Source organism: Ciona intestinalis, chromosome 6 (genome assembly GCF_000224145.3).
Source record: "Ciona intestinalis chromosome 6, KH, whole genome shotgun sequence".
Taxonomy (NCBI): domain Eukaryota; kingdom Metazoa; phylum Chordata; class Ascidiacea; order Phlebobranchia; family Cionidae; genus Ciona; species Ciona intestinalis.
The window spans coordinates 381,111-399,682 of record NC_020171.2 but is presented as its reverse complement, the minus strand read 5'-3'; the positions used below and the strand labels follow the sequence as shown (position 1 = coordinate 399,682).

The 18,572-nt window shown below is 36.0% G+C and overlaps 3 protein-coding genes across 5 annotated transcripts in view; 2 read left to right on the top strand and 1 right to left on the bottom strand.

Moving 5' to 3' along the window:
- Nucleotides 1-6,874, top strand: part of hnf6 (transcription factor protein) — a 19,382-nt gene extending 12,508 nt beyond the window's left edge. For 2 of the 3 annotated variants that reach the window (XM_018812177.2, NM_001078526.1), the window contains 2 exon segments: nucleotides 4,994-5,136; nucleotides 5,573-6,874. In XM_018812177.2, the coding sequence (XP_018667722.1) occupies nucleotides 4,994-5,136; nucleotides 5,573-6,058 (629 nt within the window). In that variant the 3' untranslated portion in view covers nucleotides 6,059-6,874. 3 annotated transcript variants of the gene reach the window in all.
- A 982-nt stretch (nucleotides 6,875-7,856) lies between these two features.
- On the bottom strand, nucleotides 7,857-15,858 carry LOC100187158 (fibrillin-2). The gene is made up of 12 exons (XM_002126657.3): nucleotides 15,740-15,858; nucleotides 15,224-15,436; nucleotides 14,574-14,717; nucleotides 14,030-14,176; nucleotides 13,437-13,604; nucleotides 12,886-13,049; nucleotides 12,089-12,307; nucleotides 11,654-11,792; nucleotides 10,708-10,923; nucleotides 10,249-10,440; nucleotides 9,420-9,545; nucleotides 7,857-8,788 (listed from the first exon to the last, which is right to left on the bottom strand). The coding sequence occupies exons 1-12, from the start codon at nucleotides 15,795-15,797 to the stop codon at nucleotides 8,052-8,054; spliced, it is 2,523 nt and encodes an 840-aa protein (XP_002126693.1). The 5' UTR covers nucleotides 15,798-15,858; the 3' UTR covers nucleotides 7,857-8,051.
- A 2,460-nt stretch (nucleotides 15,859-18,318) lies between these two features.
- LOC100184765 overlaps nucleotides 18,319-18,572 on the top strand; it is an 11,558-nt gene continuing 11,304 nt past the window's right edge. The window contains exon 1 of the mRNA XM_002126688.5: nucleotides 18,319-18,395. Within this exon, the coding sequence (XP_002126724.2) occupies nucleotides 18,338-18,395 (58 nt within the window). The 5' untranslated portion in view covers nucleotides 18,319-18,337. The remainder of the gene's footprint in view (nucleotides 18,396-18,572) is intronic.

Below are 18,572 nucleotides of genomic sequence, written 5' to 3'. Positions count from 1 at the left end.
ATGATTACTGTTTCGCGTTAAATCAAGTTTTTGCTTAAAAAGTAAGCTCTTTTTTACAAAACGTTTTGAAGCAGAGTAAAAATTGAAGTTTTCTGATCTTATACCATTTTAAAAGTATGTTTCTCATTTTATATTATAACACACCTATATCTAGCAACAATACAGTATACAAAATCGTGTTTCAGAAGCAACTTGAGCAAATTCCCCTCCAAAATACGATTTCTGAATAAATTATTACGGCGAGTACTTTTTTAAGGGAGATCCCCTGTATTGATCCATAATGATTGATCTACCGCTTGTTGTAAAACCACTTCGATTTCCTGGGCAATCAAAAATCTATACTACTGGAGTTGCAACAGTCAGAATGAACCGGTTATAACCGCTTTCATACCCGCTAAAGCGTGGTATATAACTATTACGTCAATGATTTGCGTAACAGCCAAAACACTTTTAGAACATGTAGGAAAATAAGATAACATACAGTAGTAGGGTGGGGGGGATGGGACACCTTTAGCATATAATATACAAATATCCTGATCTTGTTTTAAACAAATAACCACGGTCTATGGGAGTCGTGTAAATACGGTTTTAAAACTTTCTGAATTTGCTTTGTTGACTACCAAATGGGACGAGAATATAGTATAAAAAGGCGTCCCATCCTACTATACACATATTTCTATATAAGAAAGCAGAACAAAAATAGTTGGAATATTTTACAACTGTCGGTATCCTTAAAAAGGATTATAAAATACTCTATATGGATCGTTTTATAAACATTGCGTTCGATTATATAATTACACCATCCTTTTGTTTAAGCACCTGAAATGTTTTTTTTTTAACATTCGTTTGCAATGTGTTTACCGGTTTTAATTTTTATCCAAATTATGCAACGAACTTACGGTTTTTTATTCGTTTCATAAAAAAATGACAATCAGTTTTATCTTTTTATAGTACACCTTTTAACTGGTAAATGTTAGAATTACCTACTTTTCTATAGGAGATTTTAAATAAACATAAGTGCCGAGCCCATAATTACTGCAAAGCATAGTTAGAATAGGTTTAAATTAAAGAAATTGAGAAAAAGTAATGCTATTTTGACTATAGATTATAATCATTGCGAATTCTCGCGCAAAATTATTTGTTAAAACGAATTAAATCCAATGTACCATTAGACTAACTTTTATTGCCAAGTTAAACGTCGTACTGTGACATGACTTTTTCGCTGTGTGACATCATAAAGGTGTTTGTCTGTTCGTCTAGTATTGCATTGAACGTTCATTACGTAACAGAGAGTTTATTTTTCTCGAATTTACTCTATGATTTTTGATCCTGCCAATCCACTGTTCGCTTTGATTGAAACCCAAGTTTGGAATTTCGAGTTTTTAAAGCGCCGCCATTTGGTTTAAGGTCACCTCAGGTCAAAGTTAACTCTAACTTAAACAAGACTTTAACATTAAAGCGTTATTAAGCTTAAGTATAACTTAAGTTAAGTTTAAGCATAACTTGAGCTCTTAAGTATCAGGTGTATTGTAGTTTACATAATCTGTATTTAGCTGTTTTCGTTTATTGAATTTTTATAAGACTTAACCTAAACAAATAAAAACCGACTTTTTTAAGCATACTTTTCTTAAATCGCCAGTGTAAGTGTAACACAAAAGCCAAATCCAAGGGGTCTAAATTTAGCGATGGCAAAAAAATGTTACGTCACATTGTATGATGTTTACTTAGCGCGCTTATTTCCGAATCCTCTGTTACGTCATCAGCTAACACAATCGCTATTGTTACGCGTATAATAGCAGATGGTTCCGATAGCGCGCAAACCAGCTGCAGTAGTAAGGACTTGTTCAGTATTTTCAAGCCCCATTAAAGACTAGTTAAACTAGGAATTAAAAACGGTACATTGCCCGGAATATTGTAAACCTTATAAACCATACCTGGTTACGCCATTCAAAAGATAAAACATTCTACATAATAAAGTAAGGTGGGGGAAGATAGGACACCTTATCATTCCATTTTCTCGTCACATTTTTTAGTAAACAAAGAAAATTTAAATAATCATAAATCTTCACGACTCCCATAGACCGTTGCTAGTTGTTTAAAATACGATCAGGATATTTGGATATTCTGTCCTAAAAGTGTCTCATCTCCCCCCACCCTACTGTATTTGAGAGTTCGGGGAAAATGTGGTTTAAGTTTAACAAAATTAATAGCGGGAAAATGTATGATTTAATGTTCATTATACAAACTTAGTATGCACGAAATGTTTGTACAACGTAAGGGACGAACCCATTCGTTTATAAATTCAGTATGACACCGTATTTGTGTGGGTCCAAAATTATTTAAAGTCCTAAAAACTAGCTTAAAAGCGTTTAAAAAACTGGTTTTGTGTGACCTATTGTTTCTATAAATGTGTTTGCCTATCTGTATGTACATTACGTCTCAGATACAGTCTTATATATTAGGTTAGGGTAAGATGGTTTATGTTTTCATTATCTCGTATCGTCTCATTTAGTGGTAAACAAAAATATTTACAAAACTGTATCCCCACGACTGTGAAAAAGCGTTGTTAATTCTTCAAAAACGCCAGAAAATAGGGAATATCTTTGCCTGTATAGGTTATATACCTATGTACAGGGCTATGTTTCAGATAGATTGATTTATAACTCATTTATAATGCCACAGCGTTAATGTCTTCAATTTTTGTTTATTATTTGTAGGAAGAGAAGAGGCAAGCGGCAAAATAGGTAATCAAAATTTCTGTTTTCTGCTTTATAGATTTGTGTGCTTGTACTGTCCTATGTTGTCGAACAATTTGCGTTTTTTTTTTATTGAATTACGAAAAATATGGCGAAAATAGAGTTGGAAAATACTTTTAGTCGAGCATATTATTCTTGTAACGCGGTCGCATAAGTCATAATTTGTAATCAATAATTGTGGTGTTAGTTTATAGGATATTAAAAACTAGGCATAAAAACGGTAAGAAAGTAAGAGCGGTAAAAAGTGATAACCCTCCCAAATCTCATTAACTTAGTTGTTAAAAGTTAGTAATATGTAAATTACGTAGTGCCTGCCGTGTGGTGCTTGTCCTGTTTCTCCTTTGTCGTATTTAGATTCCTTGCCGCTTGGTGTCTCCAAGGGCCAACCACGCCTTTTCGGGAATTTTTGGACGCCGGTTTTCGGTCAAAAACGTCTGGCTGTAACCGCACTGGGCCCGAGCGGCCGGGGTCGGGTTTTCACTATTTCTTGAAGCTGTGTTTTCGTTTATGCCTGCCTCCAAGCCTGGTCGCAGGGCCTCTTAACGATTTTCCCCCTCTCAACCAGTACAGTGCGCGGCGGCAGACTGGCAATATATGACCACCAATGGGAAATTATTTACGGCTTCGGCGCGCGCAGGAGCACTGGTAATTGGTAACTAGATGAGTGCGAGCCACGTTAATGGAGCAGAGGCTAGGGCAAGCCGAAAATCAAATTATCAAAATCGTGCTTGAAACTTAAAGGCACAGCGGAGCAATACTGCTTCGTTTTATCGCTAGATTTTCAATCACCCGTCTTTATTTAAAATCATGTTAGTGCCTAATACACGATGTACCTGCTAACAGGATTTCACGGCTACGCGGATATTAAATATGTTTGTACCGTGTCGACAACCCCGCCTGTAACCGCTGAGATTTAAAAAATCGGGACGAAAAATAGCAGAAATTATTTTAATAAAAAATATAAAAATTTTAACAAAAATTAACGATTTTCTAAAAGCAGCAGTAATGCTTAAAATTGGTGATCATTTTGGCGTAACATGTTTTTTTAATTTTGGTATATTTGTTTCATGTGAACATGAAAAAAGTGAATATTTAAAAACGGGTTTAAAAAGTTGTTTTATTTAAAGTGTGAACTTAATTTGTATAATTCTTATCCAAATTTTTGGTAAAGCCCATTGTATAATTATATATGCATTCTTTGGCTGGGTGTGTAGGCGGAATGTTTTCCCCAGCTTATTTTAGTTTAGGCCGATTTATTTCCGCACTTTTTAGCGCGCCTATTTTCGCTCAGGAACCCAGCGCGGTGCATTTTATTAACCAGTCGCCGTGGATTATTTGATTAGCTACGAATTTAGGCGACCTCGTACCGTGTACCAGGCTGGGACGTCGCTGCCGTGGTGGAATATTATTGAAAATAACGCAGAAAAAACTTGGTAAAACGTGTCCCGACGCCACGGGCTCTGGCCGCCAGCCCTCCGACAAAATATAGACGCGATTTATGCTTGATTTGGCAGGGCTTACTGCATTGATTTTCTTACGAGACTTCCGTATTCCTCGACCAGATATTGCGCGCGGTGAATAAAAAAATCTTAAAAATTACGACTGAAAACATGCAGAGTTCTGACCTTACGCTATTAGGTCACACATCTCGATTTTGATGAGAAATCGAATAGATTTTAATGAAATATGCGATGAAAATATGACACGTATTGAATGATTATAGAAATCGGATATTTAAATATAGATAGGACCGGTATAATCTCAACTTTGAACTATGTCTCAACACATCGGCACTTATAACAATACCTGATGCTTAGCGACTAAAATCAAAATGTTTTAAATACTTTTTTTTAAATTATAAAATCTTTTGTAAAACATGCGCGATGAGACAGTTTAACAAAATAATTTATTAGTAAAAACATAATTTATTTCTGATAGTTGATGTTAAAAGTGTATATAGTACTGTGGGGTAATATGGGACATCTTTACAACATAATATCCAAATATCCTGATAGCGTTTTAAACAATTAATAACGGTCTATGGGAGTCGTCAGGATATAGTTTTATATTTATTCAAATATTCTTTGTTTACTACCAAATGGGACGAAAAATAGAATGAAAAGGTGTCCCATTTCCCCCACCCTACTAAACCATATATATATTATATGTAATCTATATCCTTGTTTAGTAGTTTTATATAAAATATGCAACTTTTACTATTGAATCTCTATTTTCAGCTTGCAAACGAAAAGAGGACGAAAAATCTTACGAGAACTCGGTCAATTCTCCGAAGAAACCTCGCTTAGTTTTCACAGATCTGCAGCGTAGAACTTTACACGCTATTTTCAAAGAAAGCAAACGCCCTTCTAAAGAAATGCAGGTAAAAACTACAACTAATGTTTTTTGAAATTTGAATGAGTGAATGAACGTAACTTTACCCTCGCGTGGTCGAAAAACGTCAGTCGTTATAACACGGGTGTTTCATACACCTCCTGCCATCTTACGAGTTACCATGTATTTTATTATAAAATTTGATTTCGAATCCGATGTTGAATTATAACTGTTGTATCAAATCAGAAAGACAAAGAGTAATAGCCATCCAACTTTTTCAATAAGGTCAAAATACACAACTTCAAACAGCGTTAAAGTTATAGGCGTGTGTAAAAATAAAACTATAACTATATACAACTATTATCGGAAAATATCGGCCTAAATCTCAGGTTCCATTGCATTTCTCGCTGTAGGGCCTCGCCCATGTATATAATATACAATATAATACTCAAATAACATCTAATCTTTTATTCTTGCCATTCCAGATACAAATCTCTCAACAGTTGGGTTTAGAAGTCACAACTGTGAGCAATTTCTTTATGAACGCTCGAAGAAGAAGTTTAGATAAATGGCAGGACGACGAATCAGGGTATAACAGCAAGGAAAACTCACGTTCTAACAACCCATCAAGCGATCACCATCTAAGTGCGTCGCCTAACCACCAACAACAGCAGCAGCAACAACAACAACAACAGCAACAACAGCAGCAACAAGCGTATCAACAGCATACACAAGACAGTCGTTTAAGTTATGCGCCAGGAGAGTCTCTTCTTTCCCCGCTCTGTGGCTCCCCTAGCGGCCATTTGCACTTCCCACCCCCTCACCATTTGCACCACCATAACTTGCACCAGCAGCAGCAAAACACAATGTTATCAGCGTCACACCTAACCTCGTCCGGTCTAGTACACCCGTACCAGTCACAGCACCAGCTTCTAGGCTCTGACGTCACGGGGTTGGTGAATCCCCGTTAGTAGGAATGACTAATCTAACCCTTGATGAGCTTTTAGAAGAACTAACGACAAAATGAACGAATGCAAAACAAATTTCTGATTTTAAAGACTTAGTTCTCAAAACTAGCCCAGTACTGCACACTTGCCACTGTGATCTTGGGCCACAGTTTGTCAGCTGAAATGTCATCCATTTTCGTGCCCGTATTTACCGCCCTGTTAATTCCACCAAAGATTGAATATGTATGATCTCTGTGTCGTGCCGTATTTGTTGTTCCGTGCTGTTCTTGTTATTTATTTCCCACTTATTTCTTCAAACTGTATTTTCTCGCCTCAGTCAAGTTCCTATGCTGATCTAAACAACTATAGTGACGCACAAAAGGACCAATATTTTGTAACAAATCTTATTGTAACGTCACCGAGCTATTTATGACTGACAATCGACGATAAACGCAGCTACCTCAAAATAGAATTCAGCTGCCTCTGCCCTTTATAAAAAGAACGACTTTACAGAGCGCAAAAAACATCGGAGGCAATTATGAATTAGAGAAATTATAGCATTAACTTTTAACAGTGCAATTTCTACAATCACTGCTAAACACTGTCTGGTATAAAACACTCTTCTGTATATAACATTGTGCTTTTGGACCTTAGGTGTTCTATTTATGTACTTACTTAATATACTGTGATATCACATCAAATGTAGCAACTACAATTGCACCAAAGACATCAAAAAACATATAGGACCATTACAACTGCAATTCAAATACACCTTGTACAAGTCACTTATTCGCAGCGAAATTTTTCGTGGTTTTGTCAATAAATTACCAGGAAAACAATAAAATAAACTTGTTTTTTTTGTTTTTAAATATGGACTGTTTTTAGTTTATTTGTAATACATTTCTTTTGTATTTGATATTTTACAAGTTTTTGTGTGGTTTTAGCGAATTTTGGTCATTTTTAACCAACAGTGACGCTTATCCTTGTAAGAGCAGTGTTTGGTACGCTACCAAGAATAACGTCATCAAATATGACGTCATTAAACATGACGTCACCGAAGCGCGCTAAGTGAAAGTTGTTTTGAATCTCGGGGTTATGAAAGATTAATTCGAACGTTTCTTAACCCATGTTCTAACATATAATAATCGATTTTTGCTTGAATAAAATATTTTGCATTACCCTTAATTTCTGTCGTATTTTTGCCGATAAAGTTATGAACTACTGATGGCTGAAAAAACACACGTTTTCAATTTGTGACCTGGCCATTACCCACACGCGAGTTTTTTTGCATTTGTTTTTTTTCTGTTTTCCTTTGCATATTTTCGCGGATAGTGTATAGTAGGTTGGGGAAAGATAGGACACCTTTTCATCCTATTTTCTCGTCCCATTTAGTAGTAAACAAAGAACATTTAAAGATTTATAAAACCGTATCCTCACAACTCCCATAAACCGTTGTTAATTGTTTAAAACACCATCAGGAAATTTGGATGTTATGTGCTAAAGGTGTCCCATGTTCCCCCACCCTACAGCATATAGTAGAGTGGGGGAAATGGGACGCCTTTTATTCTATTTCTCGCCTTACGAAGATAAATAAGTTAAAATCATTCATTTAACCTAACAGTGGGCACGAGGTTTGTGTATTCCATAAATAAATCCAGAGTTTTGTATACGGCAGTAGTACCGAATACGTTAAAATACCTCGGCGTATATCATATAACTAACGTGCATAAATCTAAACAATTGCTTTGTTGCTTTGTGCGTCTGTTTTGTAAAGCAGTACCTATACATAATGGCTTCGGCTGCGTTTCAGTGAATCATCCAATTTCGGAAACGTTTTATATCCGTTTATTAATTCTTTACATTGTTATTATATACACTAATGCGACACGTTGGGTTATTAAAGTAAAACTATTAATTTTGGAGGCATAACTTTGAAATATCTGCAATGGTTACAATATCTAACAGTATGGTGACGTTTTCTGACGTAGGACTTGATTACGTCATCAGCTATGACGTATTAAACAGATTCCGTGCAGAAGAGTGTGAATATGAGAAGTAGAAGTGATAGGAATATAGAGAATGTAACTTTGGTAGAAGCACTGCATTGGTCTGTTGGGGCGATTCCAGCTTGGCAAGCTGTTTGCTTAGCAAAGCACATTTCACCAGATCCGAAATACCCTGTGTTACATTTACATTTGGACTGCCCAGCTTCATTTGTACATGTAGCATGCGAATGGCACTTTGTAACCGACCCACATTGCTGTTGAGATGGAACACAGAAGGATTTAATACCATGGTGGCCAGCAGGGCAAGAGCATTTGTAACCGCCTTCAGTATTCATACACTCAGAGTTAAAACCCTGGCAGACATCTGCCTTCAATTCGCATTCATTTGCGTCTACGCATGCCCCAGAGGAGCTTGCAGTGTACCCACTTCTACACACACATTTATGGCTTCCTTCTAAATTAACACAAACAGCTTTAGGATCTGTGCATGTGTTCGCCACTGAGCATTCGTTAATATCAACGCATGTCAACCTGACAGAGTCCCAAGACCACCCTGATCTGCAGAGGCAGGTGTACCCCCCTGGTACATTACTGCATGTAATACCAGCTGGGCAACGGTGGGTTCCAGCTGTACATTCATCAGTATCAACACAGGAGTTAGCAGCAACGTTAAGATTGTAGCCAGAGTTACATCTACAAATGAAAGACCCCACCGTGTTGCTGCAAATTCCATTTGAGCCACAAGTAGCTGAAAATAGCAGATTAAAACATAAGAGTTACACTAAGTAGAAAAATATGTTTGTACACCCGTGTAATAACGACTGTTGTTGCTCCGCCATGTGAGGATAAATAGGTTACAGTCATTTTTAATTAATTTTTATAGCACATAAAACCAGTAGCTAAAATGGCAGATTATATCATAAAAGTTACACTAACTAGCAAAATATTTTATGTACACTCGTGTTATAACAACTGTCATTGTGGGGATAAATAGGTTCCATTCATTTCTTTATTTTTCTATTGTAGCACATAAAATAAGTAGCTGAAAATAGCAGATTCAGTAGTTTTTTTTTACACAAAATAGTTTACTTATATACCCTTTTATATATAGTAGGGTGGGGAAGATGGGACACCTACAGCACATAATACTCAACTATATGGTTTAATTATTCCTTGAATGTTTTTTGTTTACTACCAAATGGGACGAGAAAATAGAATGGAAAGCTGTCCCATATTTTCCCACCCTACTATACTAAATATATAGTAAAAGTGATTTCCCAGGGCTATAATACACAGTATTGGGCAAAATTTGGCTTACATCCCAAGTCCCATGACAGGACATAGAATAGCTAAGAACAACATTATAATAGTAAACCTACCTGAGTTTGAGCATTCATTTATATCTGTGCATGTAACTCCATCCCCATTATACCCACTGTTGCATGTACAAGTATATGAGCCTGGGGTGTTGGTACATTTCGCATTGCTTGCACATTTCTGGCCAACTGTAAAAATAATCAACTTATATTTATAAAACATATCACATTAGTGTATTTATACACCTCATGCTCACTGTCAAGTTATAACATGGGTGTCTTCTTATACACCAGACACCTATGGTGTATTCATACACCTCATGCTCACTGTTGAGTTATAACATGGGTGACTTCTTTAACACCAGGCACACATGGTGTATTTATACACCTCATGCTCACTGTCAAGTTATAACATAGGTGTCTTCTTATACACCAGACACCTATGGTGTATTCATACACCTCATGCTCACTGTTGAGTTATAACATGGGTGTCTTCTTATACACCAGACACCTATGGTGTATTCATACACCTCATGCTCACTGTTGAGTTATAACATGGGTGTCTTCTTATACACCAGACACATATGGTGTATTCATACACCTCATGCTCACTGTTGAGTTATAACATGGGTGTCTTCTTATACACCAGACACATATGGTGTATTCATACACCTCATGCTCACTGTTGAGTTATAACATGGGTGACTTCTTTAACACCAGGCACACATGGTGTATTTATACACCTCATGCTCACTGTATCTTATGCAAACTCTTTCAAATTTATATCATATACAACTGTATTAAACACTAAGCAAAGACACATAGCTATTAAAAACGCATAAGCTAAAACACAAAAACATACAAATATATTACTACAAGTAAAAACACATACCTTTGCATTCATTAATATCAGTACATGTGTACCCATTTCCTTGGTATCCAGCATTACATTGACATGTGTAACTTCCTGGACTGTTTGTGCATCTTCCATTTGAATGGCATGGGTTTGATTGACATTCATTAGTATCAACACATATACCACCTACAACACTGTACCCGCTGCTACATGTACATGTGTGACCACCTTGAAAAGAGAAAGTATAAAATTTTGATGGTGAATAAATGAATGTAACTTTTATAGGCTATTCATGGAAAAATAAATAAATATAACCTCTTTATCTTCTCCTGACGGGGCAATAATAGTCATTATAACATGTGTGTTTTTACGCACTTAGTGCCCCTTTACAAGTTTTTTACATAATTTTTATCAAAGTTTATAAAATGCACAGTTTTCCATTTTTTACAAAAAAATACATCAAAGTTTATAAAATGCACAGTTTTCTGTCCTCACCTGCAGTATTTGTGCATGTACCAAACACACCGCAAACTCCAGCAGTGGAACATTCATTATGGTCCACACAGACATGATTCTCAAGCTTGTAGCCAGAATTACAAGTACATGTATAACTTCCATCACTATTACTGCATGTAGAATGGGCAGGGCAAGGGCTAACTGCAGCTTGACATTCATTTATATCAGTACATGTTTGACCATTGCCAGTGTACCCTGTAATATAGTAATGTCTTATCTTTAGGATTACGGAAATGTAAATATGTATGGGGCAGAGTGTATGGGGCAGATGGGGCAGATGGGGCAGACTCTTACGCTCTTGCCTGTTTCTTTTATAAAAATGAGAGAACGCTTACGAGCATGTGTTCGCATGGAGCACTCTTACGCTTTCGCCTGTTTCTTTTTACAAAACGAGAGAATGCTTTGTGAGCACGATCTGCTCGCATTAGGAGAAAGCCTCAGCCTATGCTTTCACCCGTTGAATAGCATAGGTAAAAAAGAAGCTTGAAAAAGCTGCCTTCTTTCCCTTTGCGGAAGCTTTACGCAAGCTTTAGCTTCGAGCTTCCGTGAAATTCGCAGCCTGGATATGTGAATATGTATGGTGCAGACAGTATAATGAATGAAACTTATTTATATTTGCATGGCAGGGTAATGGTGGTCGTTATAATAACACAGGTTTTCTGTTTGGTATACCTTGTGCAAATTACAAAGATATAACCAGGTTTTTAAAATGAATAATACTAATTTATTTATGTGTGGTAGGGCAACAATAGTGGCTAAAACCGGGCCAATTTCTGGCTAAAATTGAGCTAAAACTGGCTAAAACAGGTTTTGGCTAAAACCAGGCCAATTTGACACATTTCATAAACCTCATACCTTTTAACTTTACAAATATAAAAATTTCCTATACATGTCAGTACACATAATACCGCAAATATCTTCTTACCATTTTTACAAGCACAAGTATTGGCCCCAATACATACAGCATTGGCAGAACACGCAGTGGTACAAGTTGCTACAATCTGTACACAATTTTCACCTGCATTTTTGAAGTAGCCAGTTTTGCATGAGCAATTGTGGCTACCCTGTAAAAAAAAAGTTGGTCCATTTATTATTCAAGTGAAAATATTTTCATTTATACCTACAGACAAGCTGTATTTAGTATTTGCTGTTTATCCAGAGTAGTATAAATGAATGAATGCAACTTATTTACCCTTGCGTGGCGGGGCAATGACAGTCTTTATAACATGGATCTTCTGTTTAATACACCTTGTGCCCGCTTTCGAGTTACCACATATGTAACTTTGAAGGTGATTAAAAAAGTAAAATTTTTCAAAGGATTCTTTAAACCAATTAATAAGTTTTGATATATCATACTTACTTGAGTATTAACACACACTGTATTAGCAGCAGTACAAACTGATCCCCCATTACATTCATTTATATCCGCACATGCTGAACCAGTACTGTAAGTGCCAGTTGGACACTGACATTTATAACTCCCCGGTGAGTTGACACAGTTTGAACCAGTGTGACAATTAGCAGTACCATCTGTGCATTCATTCTTATCTACACATGACTTTACACCAGCATTTTCTTGCTGCAGAAATAAAAACAGCACTATGCAGACAATTATAATAACATGCTTATGCTAAAGCAATGGTTTACATATTTTTTTACTTTGATTTAAAACAGGTTTAATAGCAAGATATATATGTGTCTGGTGTATATAATTCAGATGGCATATTTAGGTATATCATGTTCATTGTTGAGGTATAGCATGGTGTCCTCTTATACACCAGACACACATGGTGTATTCATACACCTCATGCTCATTGTTAAGTTATAACATGAGTGTCTTCTTATACACCAGACACACATGGTGTATCCATACACCTCATGCTCACTGTCGAGTTATAACATGAGTGTCTTCTTATACACCAGACACACATGGTGTATCCATACACCTCATGCTCACTGTCGAGTTATAACATGAGTGTCTTCTTATACACCAGACACACATGGTGTTTCCATACACCTCATTCTCACTGTTAGGTTATAACATGGCTTTCTTTTTATACACCAGCCACACATGGTTTATTTATACACCTTATGCTCACTATTAAGCTATAACATGGTGTCATATTTGTTATATCATATGTTTTATCATGTTCTTACCATTTTATATCCAGAGCTACATTCGCACACAAATGCACCATGTGTGTTCCTGCAGACACTACCAGATATACTAGAGCATGTACTTGATAGGAGACATTCATTCATATCACTACACCATTGCCCATTCCCGCTGAAACCAGTTTTGCAAGCACAAGTGTGTCCACCTGAAGGTTGGTTCAAATGAATGAATGTAACTTTACTTTTATCTTTGGGTGGCCGAAAAATGACAGCCGATATAACATGAGTGTTCATGCACCTCGTGTTGGACATCCCATTAGTAACCACTGGGTTATTCAATGTCAGACTTTGTGTGTTTATGCACGCTGTCGAGTTATACCATACACTAAACACACATGGTGTATTCATACACCTTATGCTCACTGTCAAGTTATAACATGGGTGTTTATTTTTAAACACCTCATTCAAAAGTTTTGTTAATATTGTAATGAGATATCCATAATATCACGGAGATAAAGCAGTGTAACAACATATACATTTAAATAACCCTATATCAAAAATACTTTTAAATTAAAATATATAGTTGTACTTGCCTATGGTGTTAAAGCATGTAGCGTCTCTGTCACAATGGCTTGTACCAGATGTACATTCATTTATATCAGTACAGACCAAGCCAGAACCACTGAAGCCATCTTTGCATATGCAATTGTATTTTCCATGTATGTTTTGGCACAAAGCATTGGCATCACATTGGTGTAGTCCTGGATTTTAATTGTTGGTGTAAGTTTTGTTGTTATACTTATAGATGGAAAAGTTAAGTGTTTATTTCAAATGTGGAAATTGTAAATGGCTTTATACATATATATGTTTAATTACATGGGTGTCTTCTTATAAACCCGACACACATGCTGAATTTATACACCTCATGTTCACTGTCAAGTTTTAACATAGGTGTCTTTTATACACCAGACACACATGGTGTATCCATACACCTTATGCCTCTACTGTGCAGTTATAACATGGGTGTCTACTTATACACAAGACACACGTGGTGTATCCATACACCTCATGCTCACTGTCAAGTTTTAACATGGGTGTCTCCTTATACACTAGACACACACATTCATACACCTTACTTAACGTCCAGTTTACCATCCATGATAAAAGTTTCCAATGTTATAATTACCTGCTTCACACTCGTTTATATCATGGCATACTCTTCCATCTCCACTGAAACCACTCTTACACTGGCATTGGTATGAGCCAATGGTGTTAACGCATAAGGCAGATCCAGCGTGGCAGTTATGAGAATTTTCAGAACACTCATTGATATCTGTATATAAGTCAAAAATAAGTTATAGGATCGGGGAGATGGACATTTTTAGCACATGATATTCAAATACCCTGATCCTGTTTTAAACAATTAATAACGGTCTATGGAAGTCGTGAGGATACTGTTTAATAATTCTTTGAATGTTCTTTGTTTACTACCAAATGGCACAAGAAAATAGAATAAAAGGTGCCCCATCTTCCCCCACCTTACTATATGAATTACATTGTCAAAATTTAGTGCATCTGTTATTGAAATGAGTCCAATCTGATGCTTTTATACAGACCTTTCAACAGTAAACTTGTAATGCTTAAATGCGCCGTCGTTTTTTATTATTTTAATACACTATTTGTTTTTATACCAACTAAACAGATATCGAATAAATAGAGATAAGTTTTACCTTGGCAAGTTCTTCCGGGTTTTTGGTTTGTGTCCGCGTCTCTGTAACCGGACCAACATGTGCATTTATAACTTCCAATCAAGTTTGTGCAATAGGCCTTCGCATGGCATGTGTTACCGACAGAATTGAGGCATTCGTTGTAGTCTGAAATATACAGTAAGATTACTTAGTATTAAATAAGTTTATAACGTGTCTTGAATTCTTATATATCAGTTAGGTTAAATTTGAGGTTTAAATGCAATATTATATGACTTTTATAGCATGAATGTGCGGCGGTTTATACCAAAGTGGTTTATACAAAATAAAGAAGATTAGGTTTTTCAACTTTATGGGTAAGTCCCGGTAGGGAAACATGAAATAAAACTTACATTCTTTTATTTATTCATTCATTTATTTAACGAATACAGATGTTTTTTGTTTGTATTTCATTATGGTGTATTTATTTCCCGACTCTTTTTATCCATAGCGTGTTTTAACCACGGAATATAGATATATATATGTATAGCCTACCTATTACTATCGTTTTAACGACTGTCGTTTTGCTATAGATTCCCCATTTTCGTTCTTTAAATATAATTAAACAATCGCTATCGTTTTTGACGTGAATTATTATGTTACTATAACCATAGTTTTAATTACAAGACTCTTACCCCCAACAAGTACTACGTTACGGAATATATCAGAGCCTTTAGTATTCGCGATTCCCTGGCTGACCAATGTCCATAGATTATGCAGGACACTAATTCGGCATGTGTCATTGCAGCTGTCAGGCACGTTTTGTATTCCAACAATTGGGTTACGGTATGATACTTGGTTGAGAATGTTTTGGGACGTCATCGTCATTGGGTCGCTTTGGATCATGGCTGTGGAAAGATATAACTTTGTAATAATGTTCGTTTATAATAGGGTGGGGTTAAATGGGACATGTTTTTATATTTATAGGGTGGGGTTAGATGGGACATGTTTTCATTGGCTTTTCTTGTCTAATATGGTAGTAAACAAAGATTTTTACAGAATTTTATAACCGCATCTTTGCCACTTTAAAAAAACATTTGTAATTGTTTTAAACACAAAAAAAACACATCAGAAAATATGGGATTTGAGTGCTATCTATTCTTCCTATACCCCATGCGGTACTATATACAAATACACCAGATATATCTTACCTGAGATATCATAATAACTGACCGACAGAATAGCCAGCCATAAAATCAGCCTCGCCATTTTGTAATATTCAATCTAATCTATGAATAAACTATATGGCCTATAAGAACAAATAACAATATTACTTTTAGAACTGAATTAAATCCTATCCTATATATAACGCAATGTGTAACTTTCTTTGTTAACTACTAAATGGGGCGAGAAAATAGAATGAAATTGTGTCTCGTATTCCCCACCCTACTATATAAACGCACTGTATATAAATAGCTTCAGTAACTCTACAAATGTGACAACTATATGGAAAAGTAACTCAAGTTACCACACGCTAAAAAATGCATATTTTGCTCCCCCCCAAAAAAAAATCCCTTTAAACTACATACGTGGTAACTCGTAAGCGTACATGAGGTGTATGAAACAGAAAACCCGAATTATAACAACTGCTGTTGCCCGCCACGCGAAGATAAATACGTTACCTTTATTGTTTCGTATAGTATATGCAATGCAATAGTTTTAGCATCTCAACTATTGTAATAAGGTTTATGCGTAAACTTAACTATAAACTTCTTCATATTTATAACAACATTTATACAGCCGACACACCCCCACATACAAGCTAAATACCTCACAAAAATTACTTTCCAAATTAGCATGGTATATTAGAGTGGGGTAAGATGGGACATCTTTTCGTTCTATTTTCTCGTCGCATTTGGTAGTAAATAAATAACATCCAAAGAATTATACAACGGTATTCTCACGACTTCTATAGACCGTTATTAATGGATTAAAAACCGATTAGAATTTTTAAATATTACGTGCTAAAGGTGTTCCATCTTTCCCCATCCTACTATATAAAAATGTTCGTATCAGCTAAAACTGCCATTACCTAACTGCTTATTCTAAGCGGAATATGCTTAAGGAATATACGAAGATGTGCGTATACCTGTAAACGATCTACGCCGGAAACGGTTGTTCATTAGAACATCTCGTTTGTAATTGTGATTCACGCGCGCTAACGATTATTTCCGGCGCGCTTTAGGACAATGGGCCGTTCTTTTATTTCTTTACCGTACGATTCAGCGGGCTATGTGTACCATAAGTTGCAACAAAGGTGTAGTGACGCTGTTGGCAGGGATAAATCCATTTATTTTCTAGAATTCTTTGAAAATATAATAAGTTTGCAGTAATTAAAATTAATATCATTACCACAATAGGGTAAGGTTTAATTTGTAAAATTTTGGATTTACTTGTGAGTTATATTGTTTCGAATTTCGTGACCAACGTAGTCAATACTCGTTTTCAAAGTGCGCGATTAGCTTCGGCGGCACGCGTCTTCGTTACACGCGTCGCCGTCTTCGTAACAGAATGAGTAATAAATAACCAAACCGGATAATCATTTCGTTGGCACGAACCGTGGTACTTATTGAATATTTAGGAACCAGAAAGAAGCGAGCCATTCTAGACAATCTTTAATTCGAATATCGTTCCTAACAGAAAGTAACGCCTAAAAAATTAGTGAAGAAATTAGTTATATAACTTGTTCAGTATAACTTTTCATTTATCTTTTCGAAAACGGTAAGATCATGTTATTTAAAGAACGAAGAAAGGGGAATCAACAGCAAAACAGGAGTTGTTAAAACACGTTATGGATAAAAAGTGCAGGAAAGAGCTTCAGTTAAAAAGCGTGGCTGTTGCACCTGTTAATTTAAAACGAAAACAAACCGAGGAATTAAAGTTTATGTATTTTACCTTTAAATTAAAAGCAGTTATTGTGTGTATTGATAATTTACAATCGTATTATTTACATTCATTGCTCGTTAAGGTATGGTAATGTATTGTGGGGTAAGATGGAACACCTTTAGCACATAATATATCCAAATACCCTGATCGTGTTTTAAACAATTAACAACGTTCTATGGGAGTCGTGAGGATATGGTTTTATAATTTTGGCCCGGCGTTGTAATAGAGAGAGAGACAGAAATGGGGTTCCGATTATATATCGGTGTATTTTATTGCGCTAACACTAATGTTTGGCGTGTATATTAACAAATAACAAAATTGTATTCTCAAACATATTTACCTTGCCTGCGTAGAGAACACAATTAAATTTCAATTCTACTGTTAGGTCTCTCCCGCGCATAGGTGTTCAGTTCTTTTAGGGTCAGTTATGAATGTAGAATACATGTTATTAAAAAATCCCCCCAAAAGTAATCACTCACAAAGCTACGCTTGTAGTAATTGGTAACGGCCGCAAGGTTTATGAAACAAAACATCTGTGTTATTACAGTATTATAGTAGGGTGGGGGAAGATGGGACACATTTTCATTCTATTTTCTCGTCCCATTTGGTGGTAAACAAAGAGTAATCAGAGAATTCTAAAACCGTATCCTCACGACTCCCAAAGACCGTTGTTAATTGTTTAAAACACCATCAGCATGATATTCGGATAATATGTGCTAAAGGTGACCATCTTCCCCTACTGTGCTATATAACGATTACCACTGCCCCGCTACGCGAGGATAAAACAAATTACATTCATTTATTCATTTCAAATATGAAACGTAAAACAACCATACTGCTTTAGAAACGAATCAACAATAGGTATGAACATTCTTTCCATACTGATAGTGATATGTTTTGCTGGCTTCACATCTCAGTTTAGTAAGTATGAATGAATGAGCCGGAAAACGACAGTCGTTATCACACGGGTTTAACACCTCGTGCCAGCTTACGAGTTACCATGTATGTATGTATGTTACTTTGTGGGTGATTATTTTTTTGGGGATTTTTTCGTTTTTTTTTATGCATGGCTGATAATTTGGACAACCCATTAGTGGC

Excerpts from the sequence above, each read along its gene's own strand:
- LOC100187158 (XM_002126657.3), bottom strand. The coding sequence starts at position 15,797 with ATGGCGAGGCTGATTTTATGGCTGGCTATTCTGTCGGTCAGTTATTAT. Across the intron at positions 11,793-12,088 it reads CAGTGTGTGTTAATACTCAA|GGTAGCCACAATTGCTCATG; the intron begins GTAAGTATGATA and ends TTTTTTTTACAG. Across the intron at positions 9,546-10,248 it reads TGATATTAATGAATGCAAAG|TTGGCCAGAAATGTGCAAGC; the intron begins GTATGTGTTTTT and ends TTATTTTTACAG.